General features: G+C 37.2%; 1 protein-coding gene across 3 annotated transcripts in view; it reads left to right on the top strand.

Annotated features, from left to right (window-relative positions):
* The first annotated feature begins 886 nt into the window (after positions 1–886).
* The window catches only part of TBC1D32 (TBC1 domain family member 32), a 199,884-nt gene continuing 179,954 nt past the window's right edge, over positions 887–20,816 (top strand). Inside the window, exons 1-3 of one of the 3 annotated variants that reach the window (XM_057489307.1) lie at positions 887–1,102; positions 1,281–1,436; positions 12,641–12,802. In XM_057489307.1, the coding sequence (XP_057345290.1) occupies positions 1,282–1,436; positions 12,641–12,802 (317 nt within the window). In that variant the 5' untranslated portion in view covers positions 887–1,102; position 1,281. The remainder of the gene's footprint in view (positions 1,103–1,280; positions 1,437–12,640; positions 12,803–20,816) is intronic. The other 2 variants (XM_057489308.1, XM_057489309.1) reach the window with 2 other exon arrangements.

Consider the following 20,816-nt stretch of genomic DNA (forward strand, 5'->3'; position numbering starts at 1 on the left):
TACATTTTACCACAAAACATGCTACTAGATCTGGCAAAAATATATCATATTTTTGCTCTTGGAAGTAATAGCATAGACATTAAAGGAGTCACTGATCCTGGCTAACATGTGTTGTTGGACCAGTGGAGTAAAACACAAAGCTGGATAAGGGAGAATTTATTGACATTAAGCCACTCATCAGTGGCTTGGAATTGACAGTTCAACAGACACTCGGATCTTATCCCAACACTTTGCTGGTTTGGCTCTCTGTAGTTTGGACATGATCATGGTCTCAAGATTTATCTAGATTGGAAACTGGATGAGAGACCACGATTATCTCTGCAGAGTGATCTTTACATATGATATCTCATGGTGTGTCTCGGTATTTCAACTGTGTCCTACAACTTGCAAAATAAATCTCTATACCTTAAATGTGCCAACTCTGATCCTTTTCGATGCGGCCCATTTACTTCTCCAGCCGCCTCACCTCCTCTAACCCTAAGCACCATAATATGCTACACTCTTTTTCCTTGACTCTTCTATTGGGTTAAGAGGTGATTCTGGGTTTTCTTAGCACTTACCTGGCACATCTCTTTAGTGTAATACTTAATTGCACTATGTTGTAATTGTTGATTTCTTTTTCTCTGTTACATTGTGAGGGGGTTCTCATCAGTTCTTCTCATCAGTTCCTAGTAAGGTGCTTGGTAAGGAATAGGGAATCAATAGATATCAGCGTCAGCGGTCAGCTGTCAGGGGGACACATCACTGCAGCATTTCGATACCATTCACGCAATTAAACCTTATCAGACTGCTTTCAGTTTCGCCTCTATTATTTTACTTTTATTGACTCCTTTCTTTCTTACTCCTTTGATTCCCCCTATAACCCAGAGGCTTTGAAGTGTGGGCGCACTTGAGCTTTCCCGGAGCGCTGTCTTGTAAGCGCCCCGTCCCACCTGCGAGCACACGTCAACGTGCTGACGTCCTCGCGGCGCTTACGTCCCACCGCCCAGCTACCGTCAGAGCCTTCCGGAATCTGTCTGAGCCAGTTAAAACGCTGTTGGAACTGAAGGCCACCAGCGACGTAGTACCGAGTGGGTCGGGACCTCTGTTTTCCCAAAGTAAGGTGACTTGTTTTCCTGAATCTCGCGCGGGCAGCCGAGGACACACCTCCAGGCGTTGGCCGCGGTCTTCCGGGGGACGGCGCTGCGCAGAGCCGGGGGCTGGGTGGGGTTGCGCGTGCGCAGTGCGCGGCTTTTGCTCAGAGCTGGAGTAATGGACGTGAGCGTTTAACTCTGGTACAGGATGGCCCGTTTCTCCGGCGAGGACGAGGTGATGCTGCAGGCGATGCTGAGGCAGTTGTTCCAGAGCGTGAAGGAGAAAATCACGGCTGCTCCCTCCCTGGAGTGCGCCGAGGAGATCCTCTTACATCTGGAGGAAACTGATGAAAATTTTCACAAGTAAAATTGCTTTTGATATCTTAAGCAAACAAACCAGCTGCTCTGTAAAAGATCAAAGTGCAGTTAGAGAAAGAATGCTCATTTGATTATTGTAAAAATAATGCCCCGTTTGGAGGTTCAGTTTTTCTTTTATTTACCCAAATTACGAATTTATGTATTTATTCTTATTTTCCCAAACCCCTGCCTCTCTGTGTTTATCGCCACACCAACATATCCCAACTCTCCATTTCTTCTCCAGGCAACACAGTAACCTCAACTGTAAATTCATATTCTTTCAAGAGCAGTTCTGTTTTTTAAACGGATTCTTGTCAGTATGTCTAAAAGCAATGAGTTCCCAGGATTTCTATTTCTTTGTTGATCTGATTATTTTAGTGGCTGCACCAAATACCCATTCTGAGCACTGCAGGAATACTGAAGTGAAATTAAATTCTTATGGAATAGCTTAAGTCCCTATAAAAGATAAGGCACATGCTCAAATGTCTGTTATAATTGTCAGGAATATAAGATACATAGAAGAGGTGTAGAGTATTCTGGGTTTGGGAAGAGTAGAGATGGGAAATTTGGTTGGAGAGGTACCATTTGAGATAAATCAGAAAGGATGTATTTCTTTAGAGACCTGTGTTTTTCCTTTGGTTTGGTCCATGTAAATTAAATTAAGTATTGAAAAATACACTCTGGGTGCCTCAATTCGTTGTTATTAGTAGTAGTTATTTTAATTCAGTGTTTACATTTCATTTTGGTCCTACAGAGATTACATTTCAAATTTTTCTTATGTTACCTTTATTGACCCTTAAGAGTACTTCAAGTTCTACTTACCAGGAATTCCTATGCTATTGGTATGTAGGCATCAGGGCGTTCTGGAGCCCTTTAATTTTATATGCCAAAGTTTGCTTCACTTGCAGTTTTAACGGGGGAGTATTTATAGTTTTCCCTGGATTCTCAAGGGAGTTTTCAGAAGTGTGGGAGCAATTCTTGTTAATATAGAGTTTCTTTTGTCATTAGTATTTATGGTTATCCATTTTTTAAAATGTTTCCATTATTGTCTTATTTATTTCTTCATTAAATCCACTACTAAAAGCTATTATTAAATGATTAATATTACTTTGGAGATACTAGAGACTAGCTTTCATTGGTTAGCTATAGAATGATTGCAACTATCTCAAATTAAGGTTTGATCAACTGTTTTTAAACTCATGTATTGCCAATTAACCACATACAAACCCTCATGAAGCATTAAGTTTGGGGTTTCATTTCTGGTTTTTACTTCATTACTTAAAACAGCTCATTTGTTGTTAAAATAATTCGTAGGTTGGAGGCTCATCTTTTTGTTTATTTACCCACATGATGAATTTATGTATTTATTCTTTACTTATTTTCCAAAACTTCTGCCTCTATGTTCCTATCACCACACCCAAAATATCACAGTTTTCCATTTCTTCTCCAGGTAACACAGTAACTTCAATTGTAAATGATTCACATTCTTTTAAGAAGAGTTCTGTTTTTTAAAGGGATTCCTTTCATTATAACTAAAAGCAGTGAATTCCCAGAATCCCAGTAAATAGTTATTTTAAGTAATTTATATATTACTGTGTTAGTTTTTGCTAGGATCACATTCTGGGCATTTGCCCATTTCACTTAGTTTTCAAATTTATTTGTATGAAGTGTTTCATTGTTATCTTGTTACCTTTTTAATATTTCCAGTATTTGTAGTTTACATCTAACTTTTTATTTTTGTGTATTTGTGCCTCCCTTTTTTGTTCTTTTTTTTTTGCTGTAAGTTTATTTATTTTATTATTCTTTTCAAAGAGCCAGCTATTGGTTTTGATTTCCTTTATGTGTTTATTTTATGGTTCTTTAAGTTTTGCTCATTTTTTTTCCTACCTGGAAAAGTTTTAAAACTTCTGTAATGAATGGTTCAGTTAATTGATTTTCAGCTTTTCTTCTTTTTTAAAAAAGGTAAACATTTAAGGCTATATATTTGCCTATAAGTATTGCTTTGGCATTTTAAAATGTTTTTTTGGGTGTTAAGGTGTGTGAGCTTTTATATATTTTGGATGTCAACCCTTTATCGGATGTGTCATTTATGAATATATTCTCCCATACTGTAGGCTGCCTCTTTGGTATAGTGATGGTGTCCTTTGCTGTACAGAAGCTTTTTAGTTTAATGTAGTCCCACTTGTTTATTTGTGCTTTTGTTTCCCTTGCCAGAGGAAATATGTTCATGAAAAAGTTGCTCATGTTTATGTTAAGAGAGTTTTGCCTATGTTTTCTTTTGAGAGTTTTATGGTTTCATTACTTAGATTCAGGTCTTTGATCCATTTCGAGTTTACTTTTGTGTATGGAGTTAGACAGTAATCCAGTTTCATTCTCTTACACATAGCAGTCCAGTTTTGCCAACACCAGTTGTTGAAGAGCCTGTCATTTCCCCATTGTATGTCCATGGCTCCTTTATCATATATTAATCAGCCATATATGTATTGGTTTATATCTGGGCTCTCTATTCTGTTCCATTGATCTATGAGTCTGTTCTTGTGCCAGTACCAAATTGTCTTGATTAGTGTGGCTTTGTAGTAGAGCTTGAAGTTGGGGAGCGTAATCCTTGAAGCTTTATTTTTCCTTCTCAGGATTGCTTTGGCTATTTGGGGTCTTCTTTGGTTCCATATGAATTTTAGAACTATGTTGTAGTTCATTGAAGAATGCTGTCAGTATTTTGATAGGGATTGCATTGAATCTGTATATTGCTTTATTTAGGATGGCCATTTTGACAATATTAATTCTTTCTATCCATGAGCATGGAATGTATTTCCACTTATTGGTGTCTTCTTTAATTTCTGTCATGAGTGTCTTATGGTTTTCAGGACATATGTCTTTCACCTCCATGGTTAGGTTTATTCCTAGGTATTTTATTCTTTTTGATGCAATTGTGAATGGAATTGTTTTCCTGATTTTTTTCTAGCTCATCGTTAGTATATAGGAATGCAACAGATTTCTGTGTATTAATTTTGTATCCTGCACCTTTACTGAATTCAGATATTAGTTCTAATAGTTTTTGGAGTGGATTCTTTAGGGTTTCTTATGTACAATATTATGTCATCTGCAAACAGTGACAGTTTAACTTCTTCCTTACCAATCTGTATGCCTTTTATTTCTTTGTGTTGTCTGATTGGTGTGGCTCGAAACTCCAGAACTGTGTTGAATAAAAGTGGGGAGACTGGGCATCCTTGTCATGTTCCCTGTCTTAGAGGAAAAGCTGTTAGCTTTTCACTGTTAAATAGATGGTGGCTGTGGGTTTGTTGTATATGACCTATTATGTTGAGGTCCTTGCCCTCTATACCCATTTTGTTGAGAGTTTTTATCATGAATGGATGTTGAATTTTGTCAAATGCTTTTTCAGCATCTATGGAGATTATCATGTAATTTTTGTGCTTTTTTTTTGATGTAGTGGATGATGATGATGGATTTTCAAATGTACCACCCTTGCATCCCTGGAATGAATTCCACTTGGTCATGATGTATTATCTATCTGATGTAGTTTTGAATTTGGTTTGATAATATTTTGCTCAGTATTTTTGTATCTATGTTCTTCAGCAATATTGGTTTTTAATTTTTTTTTTTTATGGTGTCTTTGCCTGGTTTTGGTTTTAGAGTAATGCTGGCTTCATAGAATGAGTTGGAAGTATTCCCTCATCTACTTTTTGGAAAACTTTAAGGAGAATAGGTATAAGGTCTTCTCTAAATGTTTGATAAAATTCAGTGGTGAAGCCAAATGATCCGGGAGTTTTGTTCTTGGGTCGTTTTGGATTATTGATTCAATTTCATTGCTGATAATTGGTGTGTTCAGATTTCCTGTTTTTTTCTGGGTCAGTCTTGGAAGGTTATATTTTTATAGAAAGTTATCCATTTCTTCTAGATTATCCAGTTTGTTAGCATGTAATTTTTCATAGTATTCTCTAATAATTCTTTTCATTTCTATGGTGTCCGTAGTGATTTTTCCTTTCTCACTTCTGATTCTATTTGTGTGTGTAGATTCTCTTTTTTTCTTGATAAGTCTGGCTAGGGGTTTATCTATTTTGTTAATTTTCTCAAAGAACCAGCTCTTGGTTTCATTAATTCTTTCTATTGTTTTATTCTTCTGAATTTTATTTATTTCTTCTCTGATCTTTATTATGTCCCTCCTTCTTCTGACTTTGGGCAATATTTGCTCTTTTTCCAGTTTCAATAATCATGAATTTGGATGGTTCATTTGGGATTGTTCTTCCTTCTTTAAATAGGCCTGAATTGTTGTATACTTTCCTTTTATAACTGCCTTCACTGCACTGCATCCCACAGAAGTTCTGGCATTGAGCTGTTTTCTTCATTTATCTTCATATTTTGTTTGATCTCTGTTTTAATTTGGTTATTGATCCATTGATTATTTAGGAGCACGTTGTTAAGCCTGCATGTGTCTGTAAGCCTTTTTGTTTTCTTTGTACAATTTATTTCTAGTTTCATACCTTTGTGATCTGATAAGTTTGTTGGTACAATTTCAATCTTTTTGAATTTGCTGAGGCTCTTTTTGTGGCCTAGTATGTGATCTACTCTGGAAAATGTTCCATGTGCACCTGAGAAGAATGTGTATCCTCCTGCTTTTGGGTGGAATGTTCTGTAGATGTCTGTTTGTTCCATCAGTTCTAATGTATTGTTCAGTGCCTCTGAACAGTAAGAAAAGTCTCCTTATTACTTTTCTGTCTGATTGATCTGTCCTTTGGAGTGAGTGATGTGTTGAAGTCTCCTAAAATGAATGCATTGCCTTCGATTTCCCCCTTTATTCTGTTAGTATTTGTTGCTCATATTTGGGTGCTCCTATGTTGGTTGCATAGTTATTTATAATGGTTATATCCTCTTGTTGGGCTGACCCCTTTATCGTTATATAATATCCTTCTTTGTCTCTTGTGACTTTCTTTGTTTTGAAGTCTATTTTATTTGATACATGTATTGCAACTCCTGCTTTTTTCTCCCTGTTGTTTGCATGAAATATCTTTTTCCATCCATTCACTTTTAGTCTGTGTATCTTTTTGGGTTTGAAGTGAGTCTCTTGTAGGCAGCATAGAGATGGGTCTTGCATTTTTATCCATCCTGTTACTCTGTGTCTTTAATTGGTGAATTCAGTCCATTTACATTTAGGGTGATTATTAATAGAAATGTACTTACTGCCATTGCAGGGTTTGGATTCATTGTTATCAAAGGTTCAATGGCAGCTTCTTTCTATCAAACAGTCTACCTTAACTCACTTAATGTGATATTATAAACACAATTTGAAGATTCTTTTTTTTCTCCTTTCTTTTTCTTCCTCCTCCACTGTTCATATGTTAGGTGTCATATTCTGTCCTCTTTGTGTATCCCTTGACTGACTTTGTGGGTAGCTGATTTAATTTTGCATTTGGCTAGTAATTTAATTGTTCTGCTTCCTTTACTGTGGTGTTATTTCCTCTGGTGACAGCTATTTAGCCTTAGGAGTACTTCCATCTAGAGCAGTCCCTTTAAAATACGTTGTAGAGATGGTTTGTGGGAGGTAAATTCCCTCAACTTTTACTTATTTGGGAATTGTTTAATCCTTCCTTCAGATTTAAATGGTAATCTTGCCTGGTAGAGTATTCTTGGTTAGAGGCCCTTCTGTTTCATTGCATTGAATATATCTTGACACTCCCTTCTGGCTTATCAGGTTTCTGCTGAGAAGTCTGATAATAGTCTCATGGGTTTTCCTTTGTACGTGATTTTTTTTCTCTCTCTGGCTGCTCTTAATACTCTGTCCTAGTCCTTGATCTTTGCCATTTTAATTATTATATGTCTTGGTGTTGTCTTCCTTTGGTGCCTTGTGTTGGGAGATCTGTGGGCTTCCATGGTCTGAGAGACTATTTCCTTCCCAAAATTGGGGAATTTTTCAGCAATTACCTTCTCAAAGTCACTTTCTATCTCTTTTTTTCTCTCTCCTTCTTCTGTTACCCCTATAATGTAATTATTGTTCCATTTGGACTGGTCACACAGTTCTTTTTTTTTTTTTCTCATTTTTCTAGTTTTTATTTTTAATTTTTTTTATTTTGGTAACATTAATCTACAATTACATGAAGAACACTATGCTTGCTAGGCTCCCCCCCTCACCAAGTCCCCCCCACATACCCCTTCACAGTCACTGTCCATCTGTGTAGTAAGATGCTGTAAAATCACTACTTGTCTTCTCTGTGTTGCACAGCCCTCCCCGTGCCCCCCACGCAGTATACATGCTAATTGTAATACCCTCTTTCTTTTTCCCCGCCCTTATCCCTTCCTTCCCACCCATCCTCCCCGGTCCTTTTCCCTTTGGTAACTGTTAGTCCATTCTTGGGTTCTGTGATTCTGCTGCTGTTTTATTCCTTCAGTTTTCCTTTGTTCTTATACTCCACATATGAGTGAAATCATTTGGTACTTGTCTTTCTCTGCTTGGCTTATTTCACTGAGCATAATACCCTCTAGCTCCATCCATGTTGTTGCGAATGGTAGGATCTGTTTTTTTCTTATGGCTGAGTAATATTCCATTGTGTATATGTACTACATCTTCTTTATCCGTTCATCTGCTGATGGACATTTAGGTTGCTTCCATATCTTGGCTATTGTAAATAGTGCAGCGATAAACATAGGGGTGCATCTGTCTTTTTCAAACTGGAGTGCTGCATTCTTAAGGTAAATTCCTAGAAGTGGAATTCCTGGGTCAAATGGTATTTCTATTTTGAGCATTCTGAGGAAACTCCATACTGCTTTCCACAATGGTTGAACTAATTTACATTCCCACCAGCAGTGTAGGAGGGTTCCCCTTTCTCCACAACCTCGCCAACATTTGTTGTTTGTCTTTATCTTTTCGATGATGGCGATCCCTACTGGTGTGAGGTGATATCTCATTGTGGTTTTAATTTGCATTTCTCTGATGATTAGCAATGTGGAGCATCTTTTCATGTGCCTGTTGGCCATGGCCATCTGAATTTCTTCTTTAGAGAACTGTCTATTCAGCTCCTCTGCCCATTTTTTAATTGGATTATTTGCTTTTTGTTTGTTGAGGTGTGTGAGCTCTTTATATATTTTGGATGTCAATCCTTTATCGGATCTTTCATTTATGAATATATTCTCCCATACTGTAGGGTACCTTTTTGTTCTATTGATGGTGTCCTTTGCTGTACAGAAGCTTTTCAGCTTGATATAGTCCCACTTGTTCATTTTTGCTTTTGTTTCCCTTGCCCAGGGAGATATGTTCATGAAGAAGTCACTCATGTTTATGTCCATGAGATTTTTGCCTATGTTTTTTCCTAAGAGTTTTATGGTTTCATGACTTACATTCAGGTCTTTGATCAATTTCGAATTTACTTTTGTGTATGGGGTTAGACAGTGATCCAGTTTCATTCTCTTACATGTAGCTGTCCAGTTTTGCCAGCACCATCTGTTGAAGAGACTGTCATTTCCCCATTGTATGTCCATGGCTCCTTTATTGTATATTAATTGGCCATATATGTTTGGGTTAATGTCTGGAGTCTCTATTCTGTTCCACTGGTCTGTGGCTCTGTTCTTGTGCCAGTACCAAATTGTCTTGATTACTGGGTCACACAGTTCTTTTAATATTTTTTCATTCCTTGAGATCCTTTTTTCTCTCTGTGCATCAGCTTCTTTGTAATCCTTGTCTAACTTCTATTTAATTTTCCATCTCCTCTACCTCATCTAATCTGCTTCTAAATCCCTCCATTGTATGTTTCATTTCAGCAACTGTATTTTTTAAGGTGTCTGTTTCCCTCCTGAATTCATTCCTTTATTCTTGAATATTTTTCTGTAGCTCTGTTAGCATGCTTATAACTTTTATTTTAAATTCTTTCTCAGGAAGATTGGTTATTTTTGTCTCACTGAGCCTTCTTTCTGGTGGTTGAGGGATTTTGGATTGAACAAGGTTCTGCCTTTTCATAATCCTATTTTGTAGTGAGAAATACTAGGTTTGTGTGGGGTCACCCTCTAGTGCTCAGAAGCTTGCCCTTTGGAGCTACCCAGTACCTGGAGCGATTGCAGTGGTCACCGGCGAGCGGTGCTGGTGCCTACCATAAAGAGCGAGCCCTTTCCTTCTTCCCATCTGCAGTGCCTGTGCCTCTGCTGTCAGGGGCAGTGGGCCCCTCAGGGAGCAGCCTCTAGGTTAATCCCCTAAGCTGCCATGGGCGGGGCTGCCCTCTGGCTGGCCTGGAGCAATTGTGGGGCTTGCAGGTGAGTGGCATGGGTTTCTGCCAATAGGAGAAAGCCCTTTCTTGCTTCCCAGCCTCTGTACCTGTCTCAGCTGTCAGGACTATTGAACAGTGCACAGGGAGCAGGTTCTGTATTAAGGCCCTAAGCTACCATGGACTGGGCTGCCCTCTGGCTGGCCTGGAGCAATGGCTGGGGTCGTAGGTGAGTGGTGCCAGTGTCTGTTAAGAGGACAAAGCCCTTTCCTGCTTCCTGGCTGCTGTCAGGGCCAGTGAGCCGCACGCAGGGAGTAGCCTCTGTTACGCCATGTAGTTGGTGTAGTCAGGGCTGCTCTCCAGCTGGTCTGAAACAATTTGCTGAGGGCCACGGGTTTGCAGACAGGTACCAGTGTGGAGGAAGATGCGGCAGGCTGCTAATCATGGTGAGGTGCTTCAGGACTGTGTTGCCAGTCGGGTATGGAGCACCTGAATCTCATGAAAGTTCCCAACCTGCTGGGCTGACTGTGCCAGGATGATTTTGTATACCTGTTCCTTCTCTTGAGTACTTGCCCCCTTTGCAGAACTCCCACTATTGGAAAGTCTTTCAAAGTGCACACCTTTCTTTTGTCCCAGGGCAGCTGGTTGTGGGAACCTGTTCACAGTCTTAGTCTCTGATATTGGTTTTCAGCCCCTCTAATCTCCAAAGCACCATGCGGTGTGAGTCTGTGCTCCCAGAGTAGATTTCTAGGGCTGGGTATTTGGCACTCCTGGGCTTCTACTACCTCTCTGCTCTGATTCTCTTCCTCCTGCCAGTGAGCTGGGGTAGGGCGAGTGCTTGGTTCCCGACGGGTCATGGTTTTATTACTTTACCCTTTTTCATGAGATGTTCTCTTTTTCACAGATGTAGACTTGGCTGGTGCAATCTTATTTCTGGTCACTCTTTTGGGAATAGTTATATTTTCTGTATTTTCATATTTTATGTAGTTCTGGAATATTTCTGCCTTACTTCTCACACCGCCATCTTTTTTTATCTTTTAGGTTTTAATGTCCCTCTTTTAGATATGTTTGGGAAAAGATAGATTGCATTCATTTGGTAATAGTACAATTGAAACCAAATTTTTTTTCCTCACTAAAATAAGGTTAGTCAAATATATATTTGGTATATTTGGTGAGAAAACTGTCAAAGTACAAGAAAATACTGTATGATAAAACAACAGTTTTTGCATTAGGATTATCACCATTAAGTAGAAGGAAAGTGAAATTTAGTAAGGTCAGGTATTTTGTGTAGGATTGCAAGATTGATCAGTGTAAGGTTTAGAACTTAAACCTGAAACAGATTTATTGATAGATTTCTAAAAATAAAACAATTATAAACCTATTTATTTCTTGTATAGATCATATCCTTTAACTATAACACAATTATTAGAAAAATTTAAAATTTACAATAAATAATAGACCAATTAAAATAGAAACAAACCAATGTTGTATTTATTGTAGTCAATGACAAAGACATATTATTCTATAAGTCTATAGTCTTGGTCTTTCCAGCACTATTAGAATGTATTAAGTAAGAAAATGTTAATACAGAAGAGTCTGCTAAAATTAAATTTGAAAGGAAAGGACCATAATTGTAGCCAAATTGACTTAAAGTCTACTGAGGATCTTCTAAAATAAGTTATTAAGAATACTTTTTTTTAAAGGAAAGTTTTGTATTTCTTAAATAGAAATTTTAAACATGGAGGAGATTTACCAGTATCATTAGTGGTCAGGGTTGGTAATGCTTAGGGTGAAAAGATGTTGAAAGGTCAAACTGGTGTCCTGCGAGCCATATTTGGTCTATGAATGGGTTTCTATGGCTTAGTTTAAAAAAAGAAATACAGCATTTAAAAATCAGAAGATAGCACATAGAAAAGAAAAGGTTTTCTGGCTTTTCTTAAAAAATTGAAAGATTAACACCAGGCTGATATTCTTAAGTAGCAAAAAGTGGCTAGAGCCATATAAAAGCTCTACCACTTAGCTGAGGCATATCCTTTTAGTTTGCTACCACCTCTATCCTTCTCTCTCTTATACATGGTTCGCTGTACTTGTCTTCTCCCTGTAACATCTGAGTTTGCAATCTCTGGAATAAGTATAGGACTTTTTGAAAGTCATTTTTGGCATTCAGGGCTTTTACTTTTTTAAAACTGTTTTATTAAGTTATTATTGATATACACTCTTATGAAGGTTTCACATGAAAAACAATGTGGTTAGTACATTCACCCATGTGATTGAAACCCCCTCCCCCTTGCCCCATACCCCATTTCAGTCACTGTCCATCAATGTAGTAAGATGCCACAGAGTCATTATTTGCCTTCTCTGTGCTCTACTGAAACAGCCCTACTTTTAAGAGAAGTTACTTAGATTCTTGCTTATTCACTTGTTGGATTAGTCAGGGCTTTTTCTTTTATACAAAATAAGATTAGTACATCTCCAGAATAATTTCTAAAAATGATGCAGTGGGTTGATTTAAAAATCTTCAGTTATCAATCTTTTGAATTACATACAGATTTCATAAGAACAAGTGGATGGCACCAATACTACCAGATTTATAATGAATGCAACACAGTTCTTAATTTTACAGAGTATTTCTCCCAGCCAATAGCAACAATAATTTCTAACCTGGGGCACCATTATAGAAGAACAGCATTACTTCTAGATTTTATGGGGTGCTGCCATGAATTCAGATCATAAAAGAATCAACATAAAGTGAATTGCATGAGAATTTGAAGACTTGGGTTACTCTTATCCAAAGAGTAGAACGGCTCGCTGGAAGAAATGACTTTGTTCACTAATTAGAGATTGGCCACTGTAAAATGGGGGAAGTATCTATCCTGAAATAGTTGTGAAGATTCTAGGTAATATATGCACACCTAACATAGGGCCTGTTATGACTTTTTTTGTGCATAGGGTTGATAAGTGAACTCATGATATTTACAGCATTTGTTTTTTAAATATTTGTTTCAGCTATGAATTTGTGAAATACCTTAGACAGCATATATGTGACACTTTGGGGTCTATGATTGAAGAAGAAATGGATAAATGGACATCTGATCAAAATCAGGGTGAGGAATCTGGCTATGACACAGTTGTACAGCATGTCACTAAAAGAATTCAGGCATCTAAAGAGTGAGTATTCCCACAATACTTTTAAGTAACTTTTCTCTAAGAAGGTCTCCTTGAAAGCACCCCAACCCATGTGACTGAGTCTTTAAAACAATGAGTCAGGTACTGCCATTCAACATTGAAGACTTCTCATCTCATTCAGAGTAAAATCCAGAGTTTCTTCTATAGCCTGCAGGGCCCACTGTGAATCATCTGCTCCCTCTCCTGCCTCATTTCTTGTTATATTTCCTCTCACACTGCTCCGGCCACACTGGTATTATTCTTTCTCAAACAAGCTGAGCAAAACCCACCTTGAGGAATTTGGTTGTATTACTTTTGCTACTTTAGAATGCCCTTTCTGTAAATATTTGTATGACTTATTCCTTACTTTGTCCTTCTTTTAGACTTAATTTTAGAACAGTCTTAGGCTCACATCAAAATTTAGCAAGAAGGTTACAGAGGTTTCTTTCCCATGTGTCCTCTAGTCTGATACTTGCATAGCCTCCCCCATTGTCAACATCCCCCACCAGAGTGGTGTGTTTGTTTCAACTGAGGAACCTACATTGACACATCATATTTACCTGGAGTCCATAGTTTATTTTACATGAAGGTTTACTCTTGGTGTTGTACATTCTGTGGGTTTGGATAAATGTATAATTATATCTATTCATCATTATAGTCTCCTACACAGTAGTTTCACTGCCCATAATATCTTTGTGCTCTGCCTGTTCATCTCTTCCTCTCCCAGTCTGTGTCAACCACTGATTTTTTTGCTGTCTCCGAAAGTTTTGCCTTTTGCAGAATATATCATATTTTGAAACATATAATTTATACCCTTCCAGATTGGCTTCTTTCACTTAGTAATAAGCATTTAAGTTTCTTCCATGTCTTTTCTTGGTTTGATAGCTCATTCCTTTTAGCAATGAGTAATATTCCATTGTCTGGATGTACCAGACATCTTGGTTGCTTCCAGGTTTTGGCAATTATGAATATAGTTGCTGTAAACATTGTGTGGACATTTTTGTGTAGACTTATGTTTTCAGATCCTTTAGATAAATAATGAGTGCAATTGCTTTAACATATGATAAGAGTATGTTTAGTTTTGTAAGAAACTTCCAAAATGTCTTCTAAAGTTGCTATATCATTTTGCATTCGTACCAGCAATGTATTGGAGTTCTTGTTGCTGTACTGACTTGTCAGCATTCAGTATTGTCAGTGTTCCAGATTTTGGCCATTCTAATAGTGTGTAATGGTATCTCATTGTTTTAGTTTGCATTTCCCTGATGACCTAATGTGGAGCACTTTTCATATGCTTGTCATCTGTATGTCTTCTTTGGTGAGGTGTATGTTAAGATCTTTGACCCATTTTTTAATTTGGTTGTTCTTTTATTGTTATTTTAAGAGTTTTCTATATTGTGGATAACAGTCTTTTTTTTATCAGGTATGTCTTTTGCATATATTTTCTTCCATTCAGTGTCTTATCTTTGCATTCTCTTGACAGTATCTTTCACAGAGCAGAAAATTTTAATTTTTATGAAGTCCAACTTATCATTTAATGAATCATGCCTTTGGTGTTATATCTGAAAAGCTGTATCAAACCCAAGGTCGTCTAGATTTTTTTCTGTTATTTTCTGTGATCCAGTCTGTGATCCATTCTGAATTAGTTTTTGTGAAGGGTTTAAGGTGCATGTCTAGAACCATGTTTTTGCATGTTGCTGTCCAGTTGAAATCATGTGCCTGTGTTCCAGTAAAACTTTATTTATAAAAAGAGGTGGTAGGTTAGTTTAGGTCCAGAGTACTTATTTTGCCCTAGCCCTATTGGTATCGCCTTTATCTGCATAGTTGAAGCAGCCACATTAACTTCAAAACTGACTTCCAACCTGAACAAGGGTAGGGAGAGTGGAGGGCAAGATTCTTTATTTAATCACTTTCCATTGATTGAAACTTGGTCATGTGCTTATACCTATTTACAATGGAGATTGGAAAGTTTAATACCTAGCTGATGACCATGTATCCACAGCAAAAACTTTGGGGAGGGTGTTTCAACCTAATACTACATGGAAGATGGGTAGGATGGATACTGAGGACAATTAATAAACCCTCTCACTAGGGTCATTCAACCTAGTCTGACAGTAGTCTTGGAAGACTATAAAAAGTAAGGTGGTCATTTATGAGCTCAGTTTTTATGAAGTTCATTTTAACTCTATAGAACTGTAAGATATCAGTGCTGGAAAATATCTCAGAAATAATTAATTCTAAGCCCCTCATTTTGCAGGACCAGAGAGAAAAATTAAGTGACTTGTCCAGAGTGGTACAGTTGTTTGATATTGGAGTCCAGTATGGAGCCTGTCGTTCTCTTAGTTCCCTTTTGGGGGTACTGTTCTGTGTATGTTGCCCTGCAAAAGTTTTTATGTTGTACTTTTTACCGTGACTTGTGTTCTTGACTCCCTCAAATCCACTATAGATTCCTAAGGGCAGGAATTTTGTGGTCTATACATATCTGACCTCCATCCCTTTATAAGTGCTCTATGTATATTGTTTATTGCCTGAAGGAAATGAAGAACAGTGTAGATTTTGCTTGATTTAGTACTTTGTAAACTGTGTCTTGGCTAAAGAGGTCATGAGGCTGAAAGTTGGTCAGGAGAATGGAAGCCTTAAAAGGAAGCTGAATGGATACCATGGACATTAGGGAACCATTCTGGCTTTGTGAGCAGTGGGGCAACATGACAACCTGCCTAACTTGCAGTCAAAATACAGTTTAATACAGAGCCGTAACTGCCATGAAAGAAGGTTTGAGTTTTTTGTCTTATATTTAAGCTCAGTTACTTGAATGTTCTTCATTTTAATTATGATCCAACCTTTGGCATATGATTGTTGATTGAAGGTCTGTCCACACCAAGCGTAAAATGTGACACAACACATACTTTAGGGCTATAAAAGGCAGGAGAGGTAAGTGGTTTTCTAGTACCTCCTTAATTCACACTCATTCATGTAGTTCTATCCTTTAGTTATACTCTAATTTGTAGGGTTGCTAGCATATTAGATAATGTTAAAATTGCTTTCTGAAGCTAGATATTTATCCTAATAAAATCTTTGCATGATTTTTATGTACAATAAAACTTTTTAAATTTGGGTCATACAAATTAACAAATTGTGGTGATGATTTGGACACATGACATTTGCTTTGTTAATTCTAGTCTCTGGACTTTAATGTATGTAATATCTTCTAGATGCTTTTGGCATCTGGTTTCTCTCCAGCTGGGCAATCATGATTGCTTCCTATTTCAGTTTGAGGGCAGGTGTTGAAATTTAGAATACAGCTTATCTTTTCAGTATTAGAAGATTTGGATTATGTACCTGAGGCTGTATTACCTGTTGTAATTTAAAGCATAAAGTCTAACTAACTTTTAAATAAATAAACTTTTATAATTTGGGCAGGACTCCTTTTCCTTTATGGCAAAACTGATAGTATTCTTTAGATAAATATGTTGTTGAAGAAAGTGAAAGTGTTAGCTATTAATAAATTTAGCAAGTTAAAACTACTAATATATATTAAGTAAAAGCCATGGAGGTCAAGATTTCTTATTTCTTGATTTGGAGGAAAAAACTGGAGTCATCTCCATCCTTGGATAATACTATAATTCCTAGAATTCTATTTCTAGTAGTATTATTAAAATTTTCTAAAGGAATACTGAAATACTTTATTAGTCAGAAAATGAAAGCATTTTCATGCTAAGAACAAAGTTTTATATGTTAGGAAATAACTTTTAATCTCTGGGTAAGCTATTTTGTGTTATAGTTATCCAGGTGTAAAAATTAATACAGTAATGATTACCTCACAAGGATTTTAAATATCTTAATGAATATCTTCTATTTTGTGAACCACAGATGAAAGATTTTAAATTATATAGAGTATTTCCTTTCAGTTTCTTTTTTTTTTCTTTGTGGTTGTGATTCTTCAGAAATTATTTAGGGCTGATGTGGCAACAAAGCATCTATTCAATTTTTGCTATAATAATTACAAATTACTTTCCTAATTAGACATTTTAAAAAAATATTTATTTTGGTATCATTAATCTACAATTACATAAAGGACATTATGTTTACTAAGCTCCCCCTTCACCAAGACCCCCACATCCCTGTTCACAGTCACTGTCCATCAACATAGTAAGATGCTGTAAAATCACTACATATCACCAAGTTCACAGACACTGTCCATCAACATAGTAAGATGCTGTAGAATCACTACTTGTCTTCTCTGTGTTGCACAGCCCTCCCCGTGCCCCCACAACACTATACATGCTAATCGTAATGCCCCCTTTCTTTTCTTCCTGCCCTTATCCCTCCCTTCCCACCCATCCTCCCCAGTCCCTTTCCCTTTGGTAACTATTAGTCCATTCTTGGGTTCTGTGCTTCTGCTGCTGTTTTGTTCCTTCAGTTTTCTTTTGTTTTTATACTCCACATATGAGTGAGATCATTTGGTACTTGTCTTTCTCCGCCTGGCTTATTTCACTGAGCATAATACCCTCTAGCTCAATCCATGTTGTTGCGAAAGGCAGGATTTGTTTTTTTCTTAGGGCTGAGTAATATTCCATTGTGTTTATGTGCCACATCTTCTTTATCCATTCATCTACTGATGGACATTTAGGTTGCTTCCATATCTTGGCTATTGTAAATAGTGCAGCGATAAACATAGGGGTGCATCTGTCTTTTTCAAACTGAAGTGCTGCATTCTTAAGGTAAATTCCTAGAAGTGGAATTCCTTGGTCAAATGGTATTTCTATTTTGAGCATTTTGAGGAACCTCCATACTCCTTTCCATAATGGTTGAACTAATTTACATTCCCACCAGCAGTGTAGGAGGGTTCCCCTTTCTCCACAACCTCGCCAGCATTTGTTGTTGTTTGTCTTTTGGATGGTAGTGATCCTTACTGTTGTGAGATGATATCTCATTATGGTTTTAATTTGCATTTCTCTGATGACAAGCGATGTGGAGCATCTTTTCATGTGTCTGTTGGCCATCTGAATTTCTTCTTTAGAGAACTGTCTATTCAGCTCCTCTGCCCATTTTTTAATTGGATTATTTGCTTTTTGTTTGTTGAGGTGTGTGAGCTCTTTATATATTTTGGATGTCAACCCTTTATCGGATCTGTCATTTTCGAATGTTTTCCCATACTGCAGGACACCTTTTTGTTCTATTGATGGTGTCCTTTGCTGTACAGAAGCTTTTCAGCTTGATAAAGTCCCATTTGTTCATTTTTGCATTTGTTTTCCTTGCCCGGAGAGATATGTTCAAGAAGAGGTCACTCATGTTTATATCTAAGAGATTTTTGCCTGAGTTTTTTCTTAAGAGTTTTATGGTTTCATGACTTACATTCAAGTCTTTGATCCATTTCAAATTTACTTTTGTGTATGGGGTTAGACAGTGATCCAGTTTCATTCTCTTACATGTAGCTGTCCAGTTTTGCCAGCACCATCTGTTGAAGAGACTGTCATTTCCCCATTATATGTCCATGGCCCCTTTATCGAATATTAGTTGACCATATATGTTTGGGTTAATGTTTGGAGTCTCTATTCTGTTCCGTTGGTCTGTGGCTCTGTTCTTGTGCCAGTACCAAACTGTCTTGATTACTGTGGCTTTGTAGTAGAGGTTGAAGTTGGGGAGTGAGATCCCCCGCACTTTATTCTTCCTTGTCAGGATTGCTTTAGCTATTCGGGGTCTTTGGTGTTTCCATATGAATTTTTGAACTATTCGTTCCAGTTCATTGAAGAAAGCTGTTGGTATTTTGATAGGGATTGCATCGAATCTGTATATTGCTTTGGGCAGGATGGCCATTTTGATGATATTAATTCTTCCTAGCCAAGAGCATGGGATGAGTTTCCATTTGTTAGTGACCACTTTAATTTCTCTTAAGAGTGTCTTATAGTTTTCAGGGTATAGGTCTTTCACTTCCTTGGTTAGGTTTATTCCTAGGTATTTTATTCTTTTTGATGCTATTGTGAATGGAAGTGTCTTCCTGATTTCTCTTTCTATTAGTTTATTGTTAGTGTATAGAAAAGCCACAGATTTCTGTGTGTTAATTTTGTATCCTGCAACTTTGCTGAATTCTGATATTAGCTCTAGTAGTTTCGGGGTGGAGTCTTTAGGATTTTTTATGTACAATATCATGTCATCTGCAAATAGTTACAGTTTAGCTTCTTCTTTACCAATCTGGATTCCTTGTATTTCTTTGTTTTGTCTAATTGCCATGGCTAGGACCTCCAGTACTATGTTGAATAACAGTGGGGATAGCGGGCATCCCTGTCTTGTTCCCGATTGCAGAGGAAAAGCTTTCAGCTTTTTGCTGTTCAGTATGATGTTGGCTGTGGGTTTATGATATATGGCCTTTATTATGTTGAGGTACTTGCCCTCTATACCCATTTTGTTGAGAGTTTTTATCATGAATGGATGTTGAATTTTGTCAAATGCTTTTTCAGCATCTATGGAGATGATCATGTGGTTTTTGTCATTCTTTTTGTTGATGTGGTGTATGATATTGATGGATTTTCGAATGTTGTACCATCCTTGCATCCCTGGGATGAATCCCACTTGGTCATGGTGTACGATCCTTTTGATGCATTTTTGAATTCGGTTTGCTAATATTTTGTTGAGTATTTTTGCATCTACGTTCATCAGGGATATTGGTCTGTAGTTTTCTTTTTCAGTGGGGTCTTTGCCTGGTTTTGGTATTAGGGTGATGTTGGCTTCATAGAATAAGTTTGGGAGTATTCCCTCCTGTTCTATTTTTTGGAAAACATTAAGGAGAATGGGTATTATGTCTTCCCTGTATCTCTGATAAAATTCTGAGGTAAATCCATCTGGCCCGGGGGTTTTGTTCTTTGGTAGTTTTTTGATTACTGCTTCAATTTCGTTGCTGGTAATTGGTCTATTTAGATTTTCTGTTTTTTTCTGGGTCAGTCTTGGAAGATTGTATTTTTCTAGGAAGTTGTCCATTTCTACTAGGTTTCCCAGCTTGTTAGCATATAGGTTTTCATACTCTCTAATAATTCTTTGTATTTCTTTGGGGTCCGTCATGATTTTTCCTTTCTTGATTCTGATTCTGTTGATTTATGTTGACTCTCTTTTCCTCTTAATAAATCTGGCTAGAGGCTTATCTATTTTGTTTATTTTCTCAAAGAACCAGCTCTTGGTTTCATTGATTTTTGCTCTTGTTTTATTCGTCTTAATTTTGTTTATTTCTTCTCTGATCTTTATTATGTCCCTCCTTCTGCTCACCTTAGGCCTCATTTGTTCTTCTTTTTCCAATTTCGATAATTGTGACATTAGACCATTCATTTGGGATTGCTCTTCCTTTTTTAAATATGCTTGGATTGCTATATACTTTCCTCTTAAGACTGCTTTTGCTGTGTCCCACAGAAGTTGGGGCTTAGTGTTGTTGTTGTCATTTGTTTCCATATATTGCTGGATCTCCATTTTGATTTGGTCATTGATCCATTGATTATTTAGGAGTGTGTTGTTTAGCCTCCATGTGTTTGTGAGCCTTTTTGCTTTCTTTGTACAGTTTATTTCTAGTTTTATGCCTTTGTGGTCTGAAAAGTTGGTTGGTAGGGTGTCAATCTTTTGGAATTTACTGAGGCTCTTTTTGTGGCCTAGTATGTGGTCTATTCTGGAGAATGTTCCATGTGCACTTAAGAAGAATGTGTATCCTGTTGCTTTTGGATGTAGAGTTCTGTAGATGTCTGTTAGGTCCATCTGTTGTAGTGTGTTGTTCAGTACCTCTGTGTCCTTACTTATTTTCTGTCTGGTGGATCTGTCCTTTGGAGTGAGTGGTGTGTTGAAGTCTCCCAGAATGAATGCATTGCAGGCTATTTCCCCTTTTAGTTCTGTTAGTATTTGTTTCACATATGTTGGTGCTCCTGTATTGGGTGCATATATATTTAGAATGGTTATATCCTCTTGTTGGACTGAGCCGTTTATCATTATGTAATGTCCTTCTTTGTCTTTTGTTACTTTCTTTATTTTGAAGTCTGTTTTGTCT

Source organism: Manis pentadactyla, chromosome 12 (genome assembly GCF_030020395.1).
Source record: "Manis pentadactyla isolate mManPen7 chromosome 12, mManPen7.hap1, whole genome shotgun sequence".
NCBI classification, from domain to species: domain Eukaryota; kingdom Metazoa; phylum Chordata; class Mammalia; order Pholidota; family Manidae; genus Manis; species Manis pentadactyla.